This window comes from Macaca mulatta, chromosome 1, assembly GCF_049350105.2.
Source record: "Macaca mulatta isolate MMU2019108-1 chromosome 1, T2T-MMU8v2.0, whole genome shotgun sequence".
In the NCBI taxonomy this organism is placed as follows: Eukaryota; Metazoa; Chordata; class Mammalia; order Primates; family Cercopithecidae; genus Macaca; species Macaca mulatta.
Window position 1 is genome coordinate 83,877,429 of NC_133406.1, and position 18,041 is coordinate 83,895,469.

The following is an 18,041-nucleotide window of genomic DNA, read 5'->3' on the forward strand; positions in this document are numbered from 1 at the left end:
CCGGCTACATATTCTATTCAAGTGAACATGGAACATCCACTAGAACACCATTCTGGGACACAAAACAAGCCTTGGTAAATTAAACAAACAAAAGAAATAATGAAATTAAATTAGAAATCAACAACAGAAAAACACTTGGGAAATCCTCAAATATATGGAATCTAATACACTTCTAAATAACCCATGTAACAAGGAAGACATCACAAAGGAAATTAAAAATATTTTAAATTGGGCCGGGCTTGGTGGCTCACGCTTGTAATCCTGGGAGGAGGAACTTGGGAGGTCTAGGTGGGTGGATCACCTGAGGTCAGGAGTTAGAGCAGCCTGGCCAACACGGTGAAAACCTGTCTCTACTAAAAACACAAAATTAGCTGGGCATGGTGGCACGTGCCTGTAATCCCAGCTACTTGGGAGGCTGAGGTAGGAGAATCACTTGAACTCGGCAGGTGGAGGTTGCAGTGGGCCAGGATTGCGCCACTGCACTCCAGCCTGAGCAACAGAGTGAGACTCCGTCTCAAAAAACAAACAAACAAAAAAAGGTATTTTAAACTAAATGCAAATGAAACCCCAACATATCAAAATTTATGAGATGTAAAAAAAGCAACACTCAAAAGTTTTTAGCTTTGGATTAAAAAAAAAAGGGAGGCTCAAATCAATAACCTAAGTTTCTACCTGAAGAATCTGAGGAGCAGGGGAAGTCAAGCACACTGGCTCACACCTGTAATCCCAGTACTTTGGGAGGCCAGGGTGGGAGGGTCATTTAAGCCCAAGAGTTCAAGGCTTGTACCAGTGTACTCCAGAGAGACCATGTCTCAAGCAAAAGATACGGACGGAAAGCTCAAACCAAAAATCTAAATGAAGGCTGGGTGCGGTGGCTCATGCCTGTAATCACAGCACTTTGGGAGGCCGAGGCAGGCAGATCACCTGAGATCAAAAGACCAGCCTGGCCAACATGGTGAAATCCCGTCTCGACTAAAAATACAAAAAATTAGCCCGACGTGGTGGTGGGTGCCTGTAATCCCAGCTACTTGAGAGGCTGAGACAGGAGAACAGCTTGAACCTGGGAGGTGGAGGTTGCAGTGAGCCAAGATCGTGCCACTGTACTCCAGCCTGGGCGACAGGGTGAGACTCTGCCAAAAAAAAAAAAAAAAAAAAGGCCGGGTGTGGTGGCTTACACCTGTAATCCCAGCACTTTGGGAGGCTGAAGCGGGCAGATCACTTGAGGTCAGGAGTTTGAGACCAAAAACCCACAGTGTGGCATCAATTATTTGTGATGTACATGATCAAAAAGACTAGTATCCAGAATATTTAAAGTACGCCTACAATTCAGGACACGTACAACAGAATAATGAACAAAGGATATAAATACGCAACTCACAGAAGGCCAGTAACATATGAAACGATGGTTATTCCCGCTGGTTATTTTTTATTTATTTTTTTTGAGACGGAGTCTCACTCTTGCCTAGGCTGGGTGCAATGGCATGATCTTGGCTCCTGCAACCTCCGCCTCCTGAGTTCAAGCGATTCTCCTGTCTCAGCCTCCCGAGTAGCTGGGATTACAGGCATGCACCACCAGGCCCGGCTAATTTTTGTATTTTTGGTAGAGACAGGATTTCACCATGTTGGTCAGGCTGGTCTTGAACTCCTGACCTTGTGATCCGCCCACCTCGGCCTCCCAAAGTGCTGGGATTACAGGCGTGAGCCACCACGCCCAGCTCCGCTGGTTATTAAGAAAATATAAATTGAAACCACAGATGAGATTTTGTTTTACACCCCTCAAACTGGTACAATTACAAATCTGACAATTCAGCAAAGGTATGGAACACAGGAACTCTTTTACTATTGGCAGTTTAAATTGGCACCACCTTTGAAGAGCAGTTTTGTATCGTCTAAAATAGACCTTGTTATTTTAGACCATAAGCCATTGTTATGGCTTAACAATTCTGCTTCTTGGTATATACACTGGAGAAACTTGCACATGAGCATAAGAATTTTTTTTTCAGAATTTTGTTTACGAGACAGAGTCTTGCTCTATCACCCAGGCTGGAGTGCAGTGGTGCCATCAGCTCACTGCAGCATTCAACTCCTGTGCTCAAGTGATCCTCTGGCCTCTGCCTCCCTAGTAGTTCAGGAAGGAATAAATTTATTTATTTATAAAATAAATATAAATGCCAAGAATTTATGATCCAGTATCCACTTTTTTTCTTTTTTTTGAGGCAGAGTCTCACTCTGTCACCCATGCTGGAGTGCAGTGGCATGATCTCGTCTCACTGCAACCTCCGCCTCCTGGGTTCAAGTGATTCTTGTGCCTCAGCCTCCCAAGTAGCTGAGATTACAAGTGCCTGCCACCAGGCCCGGCTAATTTTTTGTATTTTTAGTAGAGATAGGGTTTTGCCATGTTGGCTAGGCTGGTCTTGAACTCCTGGCCTCAAGTGATCTGCCCACCTTAGCCTCCCAAAGTGCTGGGATTACAGGCGTGAGCCACCACGCCTGGCCCAGTATCCACTTCTTGGTATATACTTTTGAAAACCTCATGCAGATTTGCGGAGAGACAAATAACTGGAACATCACTTCTAATAACAATGATAACAACAACAACAACAACAAAAGTAACCTAAATGTTCAACAACAGAAAAATAGCTAAAAAGACATTCTATGGAAGAACACACAGTTGATTAAAAGAACACGACATAATACTTAAAAGTTATCCAAAACACAACCTGGAATTTTAAAAGTTGCAAAATGTAGATCTTATAGAAAACATGTTCACATTTCCACACTTTGCCATGCCCAAAAAAGGGGTGCTACCTTTCACTGGAGACATGTAAGTTAATGACCTTGGACAAAGATAAAAATTGTTTTTATTGGCCTGGCACTGTGGCTCACACCTATAATCCCAGCACTTTGGGAGGCCGATGCAGGCAGATCACCTGAGGTCTGGAGTTTGAGACCTGCCTGGCCAACATGGTGAACCCCCATCTCTACTAAGAATATAAAAATTAGGGCGGGGTGCGGTGGCTTATGCCTGTAATACCAGCACTTTGGGAGGCTGAAGTGGGTGGATCACTTGAGTCCAGGAGTTTGAGACCAGCCCGGACAACATGGTAAAACCCCATTTCTACAAAAAATACAAAAATTAGCCAGGCATGGTAGTGCATGCACCTATAATCCCAGCCACTGGGGAGGCTGAGGTGGGAGGATCGCTTGAGCCCAGGAGGTTGAGGCTGCAGTGATCTGTGATTGTACCACTGCACTTCAGTCCAAGTGAGAGTGAGACCCTGTCTCAAAAAAAAAAAAAAAAAAAAAAAAGGAAAAGAAAAAACATTTTAAGAAAATTGAAGTACTGAGATATATGTGAGACAAAAGTCCAATACTGATGCACACATATTTTGAAAAACTAATGAATGGAAACGAAGATCTGCTCTACCCCAAGTAGATACACAGGCACACGTTTTTAGGTTGCAGACCGAAGTGTTGAACTGAGAAAAAGCCAGGGAGAGAAGCAAAGATGGTTTTCGTTGTAGATTGTTGAACTTTTCTTTCTTCCCCCACAAGACAGAGTCTTGCTCTGTCACCCAGGCTGAAGTGTGGTGGTGCGATCTAGGCTCACTGCAACCTATGCCTTCCGGGTTCAAGCAATTTTCATGCCTCAGCCTCCCGAGTAGCTGGGACTATACAGGTGTGTGCCCCCATGCCCGGTTACTGACTGTTGAACTTCTATTTATTTGAGACACAGTCTCGCTCTGTCACCCAGGCTGGAATGTAGTGGCGCCATCTCAGCTCACTACAAGTTCTACCTTCCAGGTTCATGCCATTCTCCTGCCTCAGCCTCCCGAGTAGCTGGGACTACAGGTGGCTGCCACCACACTCGGCTAATTTTTTGTATTTTTAGTAGAGACTGGGTTTCACTGTGTTAGCCAGGATGGTCTCGATCTCTTGATCCACCCACCTCGGCCTCCCAAAGTACTGGGATTACAGGCGTGAGCCACCGCACCCAGTCCCTCATGGTTGAACTTTAAGCCCTAATGAATTATTAGCAATTATTTATTATTTTGAACTGGTTGCTTCTCCTGCTCCAAAAGACAGATGGTCAAGACTCAGTAGCATGGTTTCCAAGGTGTGCTTATCTCAGCTGCTCTCCTTTATAAAAGCGTCTTCAGTCTGGCTTTATGGTGTCCCACACAGCAAAAAGACCAAGATGGGTCACCTCATCTGTCTCCCCAGATTTCAAAAGAAAAAAATGACGCCGGTCACCCTGCCTATCAGTGGGGTCATCGGGATGTAGCAACCTCATTCTGGGACTCCACATCATACTGACTGGGCACTTCCCCACAACTGCTCTGCAATCATCCACCCCGAGTGAGTGAGGGCTCTGCCTCTGGAGATCCATTAAAGTGTGCTGGGTCCATGTATTTCATGGAACACACTACGTACATGGTAGTGTAGAGAAACAGCTTTATAACCTAGTCATTTTCAAGAAGAAAAATCAGTGCTAGCCTTTGCATTTGAAAGTGTAGAAAAATTTAAATCTATTTTAACTCAGTAAGGTAATTAATAGTAAAACTAAATAATGGGCCAGAAAGAGTTGTTTTTCAACCACAGCCTTTAAAAAAAAGATATTTGAAACATTTCTTTTTCTCCTACCTGAATGTTGAAATACTGAACTAATGCTTCAGAGAGTAACTATATTAATGAAACATCAACAAGTTACAGATAAACATTTTAATTGATTAAATATATTACTTTCAAGATCTTTCTGAAATCGCACTTGTACTGTACTAATCAACAGCCAAAGGCAATAAAAAAGTTTAAAACCAAAAATATTCTGACATGAACACATGACAGGAACCGCTGCTATGTAAAGTAACATACACTGCTCCCAAGAACAATCATATTTTTAGGAGATAGTTCATCTTAACATGTGCAAGGACAAATTTGTAATCAAAGGCTGGAAGAAATATATATTAGTGCCTGCTTTTTAAAAGTTTATTTTACATTTTAAATACAGTATTTTCTCATAAAAAAAAATCCAGGAAGTGCCTAACTCCATGGTTTCTATACCGTATGTACATGAGAGCTGACAGCCTGACAAATGTTCTAGATGTAACAGTATGAACACCTATGAGCTGGGACTACTTCTGAATCAAAATTAAAAAACACAAATTAAGCACTGCCTAAGAAAAAAATAATCCAGTTTCTGAACAACCAAAAGACAACAGAGTTAGATATGTACAAAACCAGGTATTAAAAAACAGAAAGAAATACAGCACACAAAAAACTCAAACAACCCATATGTAGTGAACTGTATATATTGCAGCTAGTTAATGAAAACCCTCCTACAAGAAGTGATTTAGGATTTGAAATTTTAAAAATCTAAGTATTTCAGTAACAACATGTAACAACATTAAGTGTATATTGCCATCTTTGTCATTTTCTATCTACACCACTCTCCCTTCTGAAAACAAGAATCACTAGCCAATCACTTATACAAATTTGAGGCAATTAATCCATATTTGTTTTCAGTAAGGAAAACAAAGATGTACCTCTTCCCGCCAATAAAGAAATAATACAAATTAAAGCTATAAAATTTAAGCATGGGCATATGTATTTCTAATTCTCCTTAATAAGTAATTCCAAACTGGAATAACATAGGATTTGTGACTAAGTAGTAACAAATTAAAAGAAAATAGACTGTCTCTGGCAGTGATTTCCATATTAGTGCAATGTTACCTCCCATATGCTGAATTATATTTAAATGATTTTATGTATTTTAATTCAGTAGGTGCCAATTTGAGTTTACAAAATCCCTAATTGTATTCTTTGTGCAGAAAGTTTCTTTCAATTTGAGATACTCTATGAAGCCAAATCAAAACAAAACAAAAAACTTGTATTTTGCTACTAGTAGTATGAATACCAAATAAAGATACAAAGATTCAAAGTTTGTGGAAGTTCCTGAAGAAAAATCTCTGAGGTGTTCTATGTATCTTGATACTTCAATTATCAATTAGTTTTGAACATTCTAGTTTAAGATTATCTCAGACAATAATTCTCTGTATATAACTCTGAACTAAACAGCTGCACCTAAAGCAGAAACAATCTGGGTCATTCCAAACAAGATCAAACTGAGGCCATTTCTTTTTCTATTATAATCTGTGAGGTCTTGAGTTTTTAAGTTTTAAAAATGACCTTTAATCAAAGCCAGCTGCACCTGATACAGACTTATTAACTTAAGGATTTCAAATTAGAGGTCACTGTAACTATGGGCTCTCATAAGACACATGGAGCAGGCAGCAAGGGGCTAACCATCAGCTGGGGAAGGTCAACGTTGGGGTGTTTTATTTTGGAGACTTTAACTATTTAACATGTAGCTCATGTAACTTCAGCATCCACTAGTGACTCTGATGGTCAGCACCCAAGGGCTGGATGAGTCTGAGGAATCTCCTTTAACCCCAAAGTATGAATGCTAAAGAGTCTCAAGGAAATTTTGATTCTCAGCAAGAGTTCACAAACCATCAGACCAATATCAATAAGGTAAACCCTGACTCTAATGCTCCACAAAAGTAAAAAGAAATTTCCAAATTAAATGCCATCTTCTGCCCAACCCTAGACTCCAGACTTTGTAACAACATTTTTATCTAGTATAATAGACTCTGTAGTAGACTGATTTTGACCTCCACAAAGAGTAGGAGTTGTCAAACTTGAGGAGATAGACTCCTCTCCCTGGATATTGGTGGCTGCCAGCATACACCTCCTCATGACAGTCCCGTCGGTACACAGGCACAATCTCATCCAGCAGAGGCTTGTTGGCATTCTTTTTGGCTTTCTCTTCACTACTGATGTTTTCTGTAAGAACAGAGACAAGTCAATGAACAGATTCAGGAAAACCACACTTGCATCAAGCAATTAAAATCTATCTTTTTTTTTGGAGACAGAGTCTCACTCTTGTCACCCAGCATGGAGCGCAGGGGCGTGATCTCAGCTCACTGCAACCTCCGCCTCCTGGGTTCAAGCGATTCTCCTGCCTCAGCTTCCCAAGTAGCTGGGATTACAGGCGTGCGCAACCACACCCAGATCATTTTTGTATTTTTAGTAGAGATGGGGTTTCATCATGTTGGCCAGGATTGTCTCGACCTCCTGACCCTGTGGATCCACCTCCTCGGCCTCCCAAAGTGCTGGGATTACAGGCGTGAGCCACTACGCCCAGCCTATCCTTTCTTTGAGAAACTGCTCTTGTTGGGAATTCTGTTGAACCATTGAACAAGTTATGTGCATGTGAGCATTTATTAGTTCATTCATTCATTCACTCACTCATTCAAATACCTGAGTATGTGCTATATACCAAACCCTGTTCTGAGCCCTGGGAGCCCAGTGATGAATATCTAGTGGTAGCAGTGGTCAGCATCCTCTCTCTTTCTGTGCTTACTACCATTCCTATTTCTAGGTCCCATTTTCCCCTTTCCATAGCCATTCAATTCCTAATTCATCCCCTGGACTTTCACTCATCTGAGTAACAAGAAAATGTTGCTCTCATCATCCTCTTTCTGAACAATATGATTCCTCCCCATTTTAGAAGGATGGAAGATGATTTGTGAGAACTATTGCTTTTTGTATATCTTAAATAGAAGGAATAAAATGAAAAAACCATAGAAGAGAGACAGGCATTCAGAGATACTCTGAAAATTCAATTATTTTCACTAGGCCAATTTAACCCAGAGATGATCTAAGTGGCAAAAAAAAAACGAGCTCTGATTATAGGTTTGCCCCCGGTTAATAGTTTTCTGAACTGTAATGCTATGAGGTTCGGAAAAAAAATACCTCTAGAAACCTACAGGAATGAGAAAATTATGAACCAGCTTTGAAGTCTCAGTTTAACATATTTAATACAAACTGGCTCAAAGAAAAGAGGTCAAGGGAGTATTCACTATAGAAGACAAGACTTTCAGGGTTATGGTTTTTTTTTTTTAAGAGACTGGGACTACAGGAATGGATTTTCAGGTTTATAACATGGCAGAGTGAATTCTGGCAACACAAATTAACTGAGTGATGCTTGTCAATGGCCCCTATCAGGAAATTAAAACAAGGTAAGTCTGAGAAATTCTCACCGTCTAGAGCAGATTAAGGAGATATGATGACTCACTATAATGTGGCATCCTGGAATGATCCTAGAACATTAGGTAAAAACTAAAAACATCTGAATAAACATGGACTCTAGTTAATTAATGAATCAATGATCAATACTGTTTCATTAGCTGTGATGAGTGCATCCCAGTACAATGTAAGATGCTAACAACAGAGGGAACTTGGTACAGGGTATATGGGTACTCTTTGAACTATCTTTGCAACTTTTCTGTAAATCTAAAACTATTCTAAAATTGAACGTTTATTTTAAAAAAGCAGATGGCACTCTAATAAATGTAGGTCAAAATCAGATTTACTGTACCACAGAAATACCTATAATTAAGCATGCTTCACATGCAAATGAGAAATACAGAACCATCCAAAATGTACACTATTGTTGACATTCAAGAAACAGAGTGGTCCATTGATTCAATACTCAAATTTTGTTCAAAATCTATAAAACTAAAGATTACTGGGATAGATGAAAAGGCATCTTTTATGAGTTTAAGCAAAGGTTTAGGACCTGTAAACAATAAAGTGGAGAATTAAAACAGGAGGATGTGTTACCATCCATGCTTCTTCAAAGAAAGCAAACTCCTCTGTCTACCTTTCAAGATCTAAGGGAGAAAAACCAAACCAAAAAACAAAAAACCCAGACTCTTCTACCATAAGAAATACAAGATACGGTAGGACAGTAGTTTCTAAGGCATATGGACAAATACAGTTTGTGAGCTAATCTTTAAATGGGATAAAGTTACACTCACTTAATGAACAATTCTTAGGAGTGATAAAGCTTCACTGCTGTGAGGCTAAAATGTTTTAGTGCAAATCATTTTAAGATTAGGAATGGCACAAGTACAGGTAATGCCATCTTTCATTTGAGGGACACATTAGAGCTAAGATCAAGGATATCAAGGTTCTCATTTCTAGAAATGAACCCCTGCCATTTTCACCAGTGATCTTCCCAACACCAATATAACCCCAAAACTATCAACAGCTGAGGGTTCATAGGCAAGTCAGGAGAAACACATTACCTCAACCAATTTCTGAACAGAGAATTCTTATTCACAAAGCTCTTTCGTTTTTTTTTTGAGATGCAGTCTGGCTCTGTTGCCCAGGCTGGAGTGCAATGGCATGATCTCAGCTCACTGCAACCTCTACCTCCCGAGTTCAAGCGATTCTCCTGCCTCAGCCTCCCAAGTAGCTGGGATTACAGGTGCACGTCACCATGCCCAGCTAATTTTTGTACTTTTAGTAGAGATGGGGTTTCACCATGTTGGCTAGGCTGGTCTTGAACTCCTGACCTCAGGTGATCCACCTGCCTCAGGCTCCCAAAGTGCTGGGATTACAGGTGTAAGCCACCATGCCCGGCCATCTTTTTTTTTTTTTGAGATGGGGTCAGGCTCTGTGGCCCAGGCTGGAGTGAACTGACTTAATCTCAGCTCACTGCAACCTCTACCTCCTGGGCTCAAGCAATCCTCCCACCTCAGCCACCCAAGTAGCTGGGACTATAGGTGCACACCACCATGCCCAGCTAGTTTTTTGTATTTTTGCTAGAGACAGGGTTTCACCATGTTGTCCAGGCTGGTCTTGAACTCCTGAGCTCAAGCAATCCACCTGCTTTGGCCTCCCAAAGTGCTGAGATTATAGGCAGGGGCCACCGTGCCTGGCCTCACACAGCTCTTTGTAAGTACAGTAATTTGTACACATACAAAAACTTTCCTTCCCAGACATCTGCAGGGTCTGACTTTAATGAGTCCCTGTGATGCAACAGAAAGGACAGAACAGGTTCTGACATTGCTGAAGATCACGAGAAAACAGTAGTGGCCCGTGGCCAATCTGCTACAGTCCCGCTCTCTAACCGCTTCTTGTTTTTTTTCATCTGTTTTTTTTGTTGTTGTTGTTGTTTAGAGGGAGGGCCTAGCTCTATCGCTCGGGCTGGAATGCAGTGGCGTGATCATATAGCTCACTACAGCCTCGAACTCCTGAGCTCAAGCGATCCTCTTGCCTCAGCCTCCCATGTACCTGGGACTACAGGTACATGCCATCACACCCAGCTAACTAAAAAAAAATTTTTTTTTGGACGGATGGGGTGTCACTCTACAAAACGGTTTGCCCAGGCTGGTCTTAAACTTCTGGCCTCAAGAGATCTTCCTTACTTGGCCTCCCCAAAAGCTGAGATTACAGTTGTGAACCACCATGCCCAGACAGGCTTTTTCTTTTCTTTTTTTTTGAGACGGAGTCTCGTTCTGTCATCTAGGCTGGAGTTCAGTGGTATGATCTCGGCTCACTGCAACCTCCACCTCCCAGGTTCAAGTGATTTTCCTGCCTCAGCCTCCCGAGTAGCTGGGATTACAGGCACCCGCCACCACGTTCAGCTAATTTTTATATTTTTAGTAGTGACGGGGCTTCACCATGTTGGCCAGACTGGTCTTGAACTCCTGACCTTGTGATCCGCCCACCTTGGCCTCCCAAAGTGTTGGGATTACAGGCATGAGCCACTGCACCCGGCCCAGGCTTTTTCTTTTTTTTTTTTTTTTTGAGACGGAGTCTGGCTTTGTCGCCCAGGCTGGAGTGCAGTGGCGCGATCTCGGCTCACTGCAAGCTCCGCCTCCCGGGTTCACGCCATTCTCCTGCCTCAGCCTCCCGAGTAGCTGGGACTACAGGCGCCCACAACCGCACCCGGCTAAATTTTTTGTATTTTTAGTAGAGACGGGGTTTCACCGTGGTCTCGATCTCCTGACCTTGTGATCCGCCCGCCTCGGCCTCCCAAAGTGCTGGGATTACAGGCGTGAGCCACCGCGCCCGGCCAGGCTTTTTCAATCTTTTATTTTTTCTTTCTGTCTCAGTCAGTATTATTTATGGGCAATGTTTTACCTTGCTTGTGGTACTCAGGAATAAAGACTGATGAAAACAAAATGCCATGTAAGACAAAGCAGCTCATGCTTCCATATTTACCAGCTAGAATCTGGACCTGTGGTATAATGAAGGATTTTAAATCTGCTTCTGGGGTAAGAGTCAATCTGCAAGATGTACTGAAACTTCTGGGATACTCTGATGATTCATGTAGATAATGGTACAGAATTATCTTTGGATTATCTTTTGATTAGCATTAAATTAAATATTAACTATTAAACTGAATATTAAACTTAATTTCAAGAAATGTTATGGCACACCTGCTATGTATGTTTCTGTAGATAGCCCCAGAGGCCCCAGGGTGTTGCATGGTATGGTAACATAATTGGACAACTCTGTATTTCACAAGTTGATAGAACTTTCAGGCTTATTCCATGTACTTCCAACAATATCTTTTTAACTTTATCCCACTGTAATCTGTAAAGCAACAACGCCAACCCTCTTCAAGAACAAGCAGTCTATTTACAAGCCACCTTGTAAACGGTCAGTTATTCCGGAAGAACTGAGACGTGGTGCTTTTCCATTCTCACAGAGCACACATTCCACATCACTTTGAATCAAGTCAACAAATAAGTGCTTATTAAGTGTACATAAACAAACCCTACATTCTAACTTTCCCTGGGTAACAAAAATACATCTTCTCAAAAACCTATTTCTTAGACCAAGATATTTTAGATTGTCCTTTAGACTGTCCTCTAAAACACCCAATTTTGTCTACTTATTCAGACAATAAGTCAATCTGCAAGATGTACTGAAACTTCTGGGATACTCTGATGGTTCATGTAGGTAATGGTACAGAATTATATTTGGATTATCTTTTGATTAGCATTAAATTAAATATTAACTGTTAAATTGAATATTAAACTTAATTTCAAGAAATGTTATAGCACACCTGCTGTATATGTTTCTGTCTACTTATTAGACAGAAACTTATTGTCTACTTATTACTTCTATTTTCAGAGGAAGTAAAAAATTCCACTCTAGCAAAATAGGGATTTCCAAATGGAAAAATAATTGAAATTTTTTTTTTAAGTGGAATGTTCTGGTGAGTTTCTGTATTTACATAAAGAATCTTAGAATAATGACCTTAAAAGCTAATATCAACGATATACATTTAAGTAAATGCCAGGGTTGACAGGAATTCTTACTTGCTCCTTGAAAATTTTTCAAAGTGGGCCAGGCGTGGTGGCTCATGCCTGTAATCCCAGAACTTTGGGAGGCCAAGGTGGGTGGAGCACAAGGTCAGGAGTTCGAGACCAGCCTGACCAACACGCTGAAACCTCGTCTCTACTAAAAATACAAAAAATTAGCCAGGCATAGTGGTGTGTGCCTGTAATCTCAGCTACTCAGGAGGCTGAGGCAGGAGAATCGCTTGAACCTAAGAGGCAGAGATTGCAGTGAGCAGAGATCATGCCACCACACTCCAGCCTGGGCGACAGAGTGAGACTCCGTCTCAAAAAAAAAGAAAAATTTTTTTAAATTTTTAAAAAGTGATCTTGCATATTTGGTTTTTCAACACACAAGGTTAGAAGTAAAACAGTATTCAGAAAGGAGTAAAACAGCAAATTGCCAAATAGATTCTGGCATTCTGAAAAATTCAGGTTCAGGCCCCAATCCCCTACAGGAGCCTGGCCTCACAACCTTTTCAGCCCAAGGTCCCACTAATGAAGAAAGTGTTCCCTAACCATGAAGTGTTAATCAGGAAGCATAAGGCTGGGTGACACCTGAACCATGTACCATTTCTGCCAACATACAACCCAGCAGCTACTGAATATGGACCAAGGTTCTACCTTCTTCCTCCTCGTCGTCATCGCTGGACTCACTGACATGCACGCTGACAGCAGTGTTTGGAGAGTCTGTCCATTCAAAATACACCCCAAACCCAATGTCATAATTGTCTGTAGCAAATTCCCAAAAGAGATATGATCCTTCTTCATGGGTGGGTACTCGAACAGTGACCACTTCTCCTCGGCCCACCGTAATCACGGAATCTGCATCCTGCTGAATCTTCTCTTTGAAGTCTTTGATCTGAGGTCGTGTCCACATGGATGGAGCTGCTATTACTGGAAGAGATTCTAAAGGCAACAGGAATTAAAATGCTAAAGAAAAAGAGCCTTCACCCTGCAGGTAGCCACATTTTCATAGGACTACCTGATCAGTTGTACTCAGGCACCAAGTACAATATGGTCTAGCTTAGATCAAGGAGGAGGAATAAAAAAGCCTCCCTATGGGAGTCTCTCCAGATTACTATGTTTAACAATGTTGCAGGCACTCAGAGGTCATCACACTTCTTCAAGTAACAATGGCAGCCCACAGTCCTAGAAACGAATTTTTTTCAACACTCCCTCTATGGGGATTCAAGAATGACCCTGGGAAGGCCCCAGCTGGAGTGAGGGAAATATTCTAGCAAGGAAGAGAGATTCTGGCTTTAGGAATAAATTACTCTTGTAGATGTGAACAAAGAAAGCTGGACTTTGACTTCAGCCTGTCTGCTGAAAAATTCTTCACCTCCAACTATCCCAAAGTTCTAGGGGCTATTCTAAAGGAGCTCAAAGAAACAAAAACTCAGACAGGATTAGAACCACTAGGGATTAAGAAAAAGGGGTGAAGTCTTGTTACTGAGCAGTATCTATACGTACTTGACTATGCAGTAAGTTTTTCAAAGTTAGTCACAGAGCTTTTGAAATATTTTCTCTCATTTGAAAACGCTAGTATAATCCCCTGATAAGAAAAAAAGGCATGGGGGCAGTAAACCAAGGGATTTCAAAGCCTTTTCTGAAGCAATTATTACTTGTTCTAAACAGACAAGAAGATCTCTGAAACCAAATTTCTTATGAACCATACCACCATCCGTGACCACTGTCACTGAAATGCTCTCCTCTTCCTCCTTACTTAGTTAATTCTTCTTGCTTCAGATATCTTAGGTCAATGTCCCTTCCTCTGGGAAGCCTCTGGTGGCCTCTCTGACTAGGTCACACTTTCCTGTTTTACATTCTCTCAAAGATAATGTACCTCTCTCTCCATCACCGTACTTACCACAGCTACAATCTACATTCTCTGTGTGTTATTTTGCCTCACCACTGTACTCCTAGCACTCAGGAAACCTTCAACTAATTGCTGAATGAACAAATGAGCTGCCCATGGAAAGTTAGTAGAGCTTTGAAAATGCAGTTATTTTCTAGGCAACATAAGTTAGTCTCAAAAATATATATATTTATATGGTAGCCAGCCTCCAAGATGGTCCCCAGGGATCCTCGCCTCTGGGTCTTCATGCACTTGTGAGGTCACCACTCATAATATATTAGGATTGGTATGTGCGACCAACAGATGATGGTGAGAAGTTCCAAAGTCAAGGCATAAAAGACACTGCCACTTCTGCCCTATTCTCTTTTAGATCATGTGCTCTAGTGGAAGCCAGTAACTGTTTTGAGGACCCTCAAGAAGCCCTATGGAGAGGCTTCATGGGGCCAGTAACTGAGCTTCTGGCCAAAAGCCAGTCATGTGAGGGAACCATTTTGGAAGCAGATCTTCTAGTCTCGGCACCAACACCTTGACTGCAATCTCATGAGGGAGCCTAAGTCAGAGCCATTCAGCTAAACTGCTCCTGAAATCCTGACCCACTGAAGCTGTGCAAGAAAGTAATAAATGTTTATTGTTATTTCAAGCTACTAAATTTAGGTGTAATTTGTTTTTGGTTTTTTTTGAGAGTCTTGCTTTGTCACCCAGGCAGGTGCAATCATACTTCACTGCAGCCTCAAACTCTTGGGCTCAAGTATCTTCCCGCCTCAGCCTCCCAGAGTGCTGGGATTACAGGTATGAATCACTGCGCCCAGCCTGTAATTTGTTATGCAGCAATAGATAATTTTTATATATATATAAAATAAGACAAAACATAACTTTTGTCTTAAAAGTGTCCAAAGACATCTGATTTGCTCTTCTACACTGGTCTATGAGTCACCTGAGCATCAGATTCAGACTAAAAAGAGTAAAATAAAAGTTCAACTCTCACAAAGATGTAATTGTTCTCAAAAGCTAATTATAACCTGACTTCTTGACTTTTGCCTTTCACAGATTTGGAATTATGACATCCGGACAAACATATGCAAAACCTACCTTTTGGTCCATTCTCCAGGGCTTCTTCTGCAGCTTCTGGTTCCAGTTCTTTTTCGGAGCTGTCAGCGTGTGTTTTGGCCTGTCCATTAACTGACATCACATCACTTGGTACAGTTGCATTTACTTTTGATGATGTAGGCAAGGAAGACCCAGCCACTACTACTTCCTGTTGTTTCTGTAATGCTGCCTACAAATCAAGAGAAAGTGAAGACACACTGACCAGGAAGGCTAGCAAATAGGACACCTGCCCTGGAGTACATCTGATACCATGCTTTTGCCCTACCAAAGTGCTATGCTCAAGAAATTATTAACAATTTTTTATCAGTTTTTATCCTGTCTATAATGAATATTAGTAGTACAATATCAAACTGATAGCTAAAAATAATAAAAAATCAATAATAAAAAATTAATGTGGACAAAAACCTAAAACTAAGGCTCAAATTTCTGTGATCTGAGAATCACTATAAAAACTAACCAGGAAAAATTGAAGTAAGTAAGGCCATTCGAAGTGGCTCACAACTATAATCCCAGCACTTTAGGAGGCCCAGGTGGGTGGATCACTTGAGGTCAGGAGCTCAAGACCAGCCTGACCAACATGGTGAAACCCTGTCTCTACTAAAAATACAAAATTAGCTGGGCATGGCGGTGCATGCCTCTAAGCCCAGCTACTTGGGAGGCTGAGGCAGGAGAATCGCTTGAACCGGGGAGGCGGAGGTTGCAGTGAGCTGAGACTGTGCCATTACATTCCAATCTGGGCAACAAGAGCGAAACTCCGTCTCCAAAAAAAAAAAAAAAGAAAGAAAGAAAGAAAGAAATAACCCAAAATAAAACTACTAAAGGCAAAAACTGAACACAGTAACTCGTGCTCTTAAAATTGATGGAAGAAAAAAATTCTTGATAAACTTTACACAAAATTTGAATTAGAAAAATTAAACTTGGTAGAAATAGTCACAGAAGAAAATTCACAAAGGCAGAAGCTATAATTGGTAAAATCTGGTATGGGCCCCCAAAGTGATAAAAAAAAATCAAATATGGACAACTATTCTAACATAATTGACCCCAAAAAATCAATAAATTAAAACTTCAGGGAAAAATTATGATCACAATGAAACTGAAAATTGTTAATCGTGTTGATCGTGTTGTGAAATGCTGACCTAAGAATTAAACAGGCTTACAGGATGCAATTTGAGGTAAAAATATTTTCTCAATGAAAATCTGTCACCGTTTACATAGTTATGATTGAAACGTGTATTCATAAATACAAAATCAAAATGTCCTCTGAGTCAAAATGGCACTAAAAACATCTTAAATCCAAAGGACTATTTTGGGACATTCCTCTTCTAAATCAATATGGACAGATACTACTTCAAATATCTTAGTATTACTTAGGTAATTTTGGTGGGGAACTAGAAATTGAATTACAACATACATGTAGAAAAGTGTACAAATGATAAATTACACAGCTTGATCAATCTTCATAAATCAAACACATCCATGTAACTAATACTCAGATCAAGACAGTATCTGCATCCAGAATATTCCCTGGTACCCCTTTCTGGGCACCTGCCCTGAAGGGTAACAACTATTCTGACTTATAACACTATAGATTTGCTTTGCCTATTTTAAAACTTTATAGAAATGGGTTGTATAGTATACGTTCTTTTTTATGTCTGGCTTCACTCAACATTACTTTTATAAGCTACATCTATAGGGTCACAAGTAATTGTATTTCGTTGTTTGCATTACTATTAAGTTATTCCATCATGAAAAGATAAAATCTATCCATTCTACTGTTGATGAGCATTTGGGCATGTAAGCAATGTTTTAAACTAAAACACTGTCACAAGCAAGCAAGTAAGCATATGTTCACTGCAGGAAAAAAAATACACACACACACACACACACGGAAAAAGTCTTTATGATCCCATGGGGTAGGGATAATGATAAATTTTGGCACATCTCTAAACACATTTCATTGAATGTATCATTTACAAGTCAATTACTTAGATGAAAAGCAATGCCTCTCTTTGCTTTTATTTTATTTTATTTTATTTTTTTTTTGAGACGGAGTCTCACGCTGTTGTCCAGGCTGGAGTGCAGTGGCGCGATCTCGGCTCACTGCAAGCTCCGCCTCCCGGGTTCCCGCCATTCTCCTGCCTCAGCCTCCTGAGTAGCTGGGACTACAGGCGCCCGCCACCGCGCCCGGCTAATTTTTTGTATTTTTAGTAGAGACGGGGTTTCACTGTGGTCTTGATCTCCTGACCTTGTGATCCGCCCGCCTCGGCCTCCCAAAGTGCTGGGATTACAGGCTTGAGCCACCGCGCCCGGCCTCTCTTTGCTTTTAATATAGGTTAATAACACGCTTAAGATTTTAAGATATCTTCTTCCAAGGTCTGGATTTTCAGTAATTTCCACATCAGTATTCTAGAGGGGATACTGGCCTTCCAGAAAAAGTACCTAAAATCAAAACAAGTCAGCACACTCAGAGCATTCACTGCATGACAGGAAAGCAAAAGAGCATTTTTGATGATCAATAGGCCCAGCTCAAATGGTCCCTCATCTCCACTAATCCTTTCTTGAAAGGCTCTAGCAGAAAAACAATTTTCTCTGGGATCCCCTGACCATGAGTCTATTGTACTACATGTAATAGATTGTACTGATATATTTACATACTCTTTCCTGTTTTTAGGAAGTTTAAAAAAGCACAGAAAGGTATAAAAGCAATGTAACAAACACCCACAAATGTATCTACACCCCAAAATTAACAAATGTATTCATTTTGCTATTTATATAAAAATTAATATTTTATAGAAGTAAAGTTCCCTTTGTTCCTTCCCCAGTCCCTTTCCTTTTCTCTTCTCAGAAGCAACCAATCAATTTGATAAACTGAGTTT

General features: G+C 40.8%; 1 protein-coding gene and 1 pseudogene across 1 annotated transcript in view; both read right to left on the reverse strand.

Moving 5' to 3' along the window:
- Positions 1 to 4,707: 4,707 nt before the first annotated feature.
- Positions 4,708 to 18,041, reverse strand: part of ACBD3 (acyl-CoA binding domain containing 3) — a 47,581-nt gene continuing 34,247 nt past the window's right edge. Inside the window, exons 6-8 of the mRNA XM_001091471.5 lie at positions 15,148 to 15,334; positions 12,825 to 13,109; positions 4,708 to 6,843 (exon numbers count right to left, since the gene is read on the reverse strand). Coding sequence (XP_001091471.1) covers positions 6,632 to 6,843; positions 12,825 to 13,109; positions 15,148 to 15,334 — 684 coding nt within the window. The 3' untranslated portion in view covers positions 4,708 to 6,631. The remainder of the gene's footprint in view (positions 6,844 to 12,824; positions 13,110 to 15,147; positions 15,335 to 18,041) is intronic.
- Positions 5,294 to 6,386, reverse strand: LOC144337435 (uncharacterized; annotated as a pseudogene).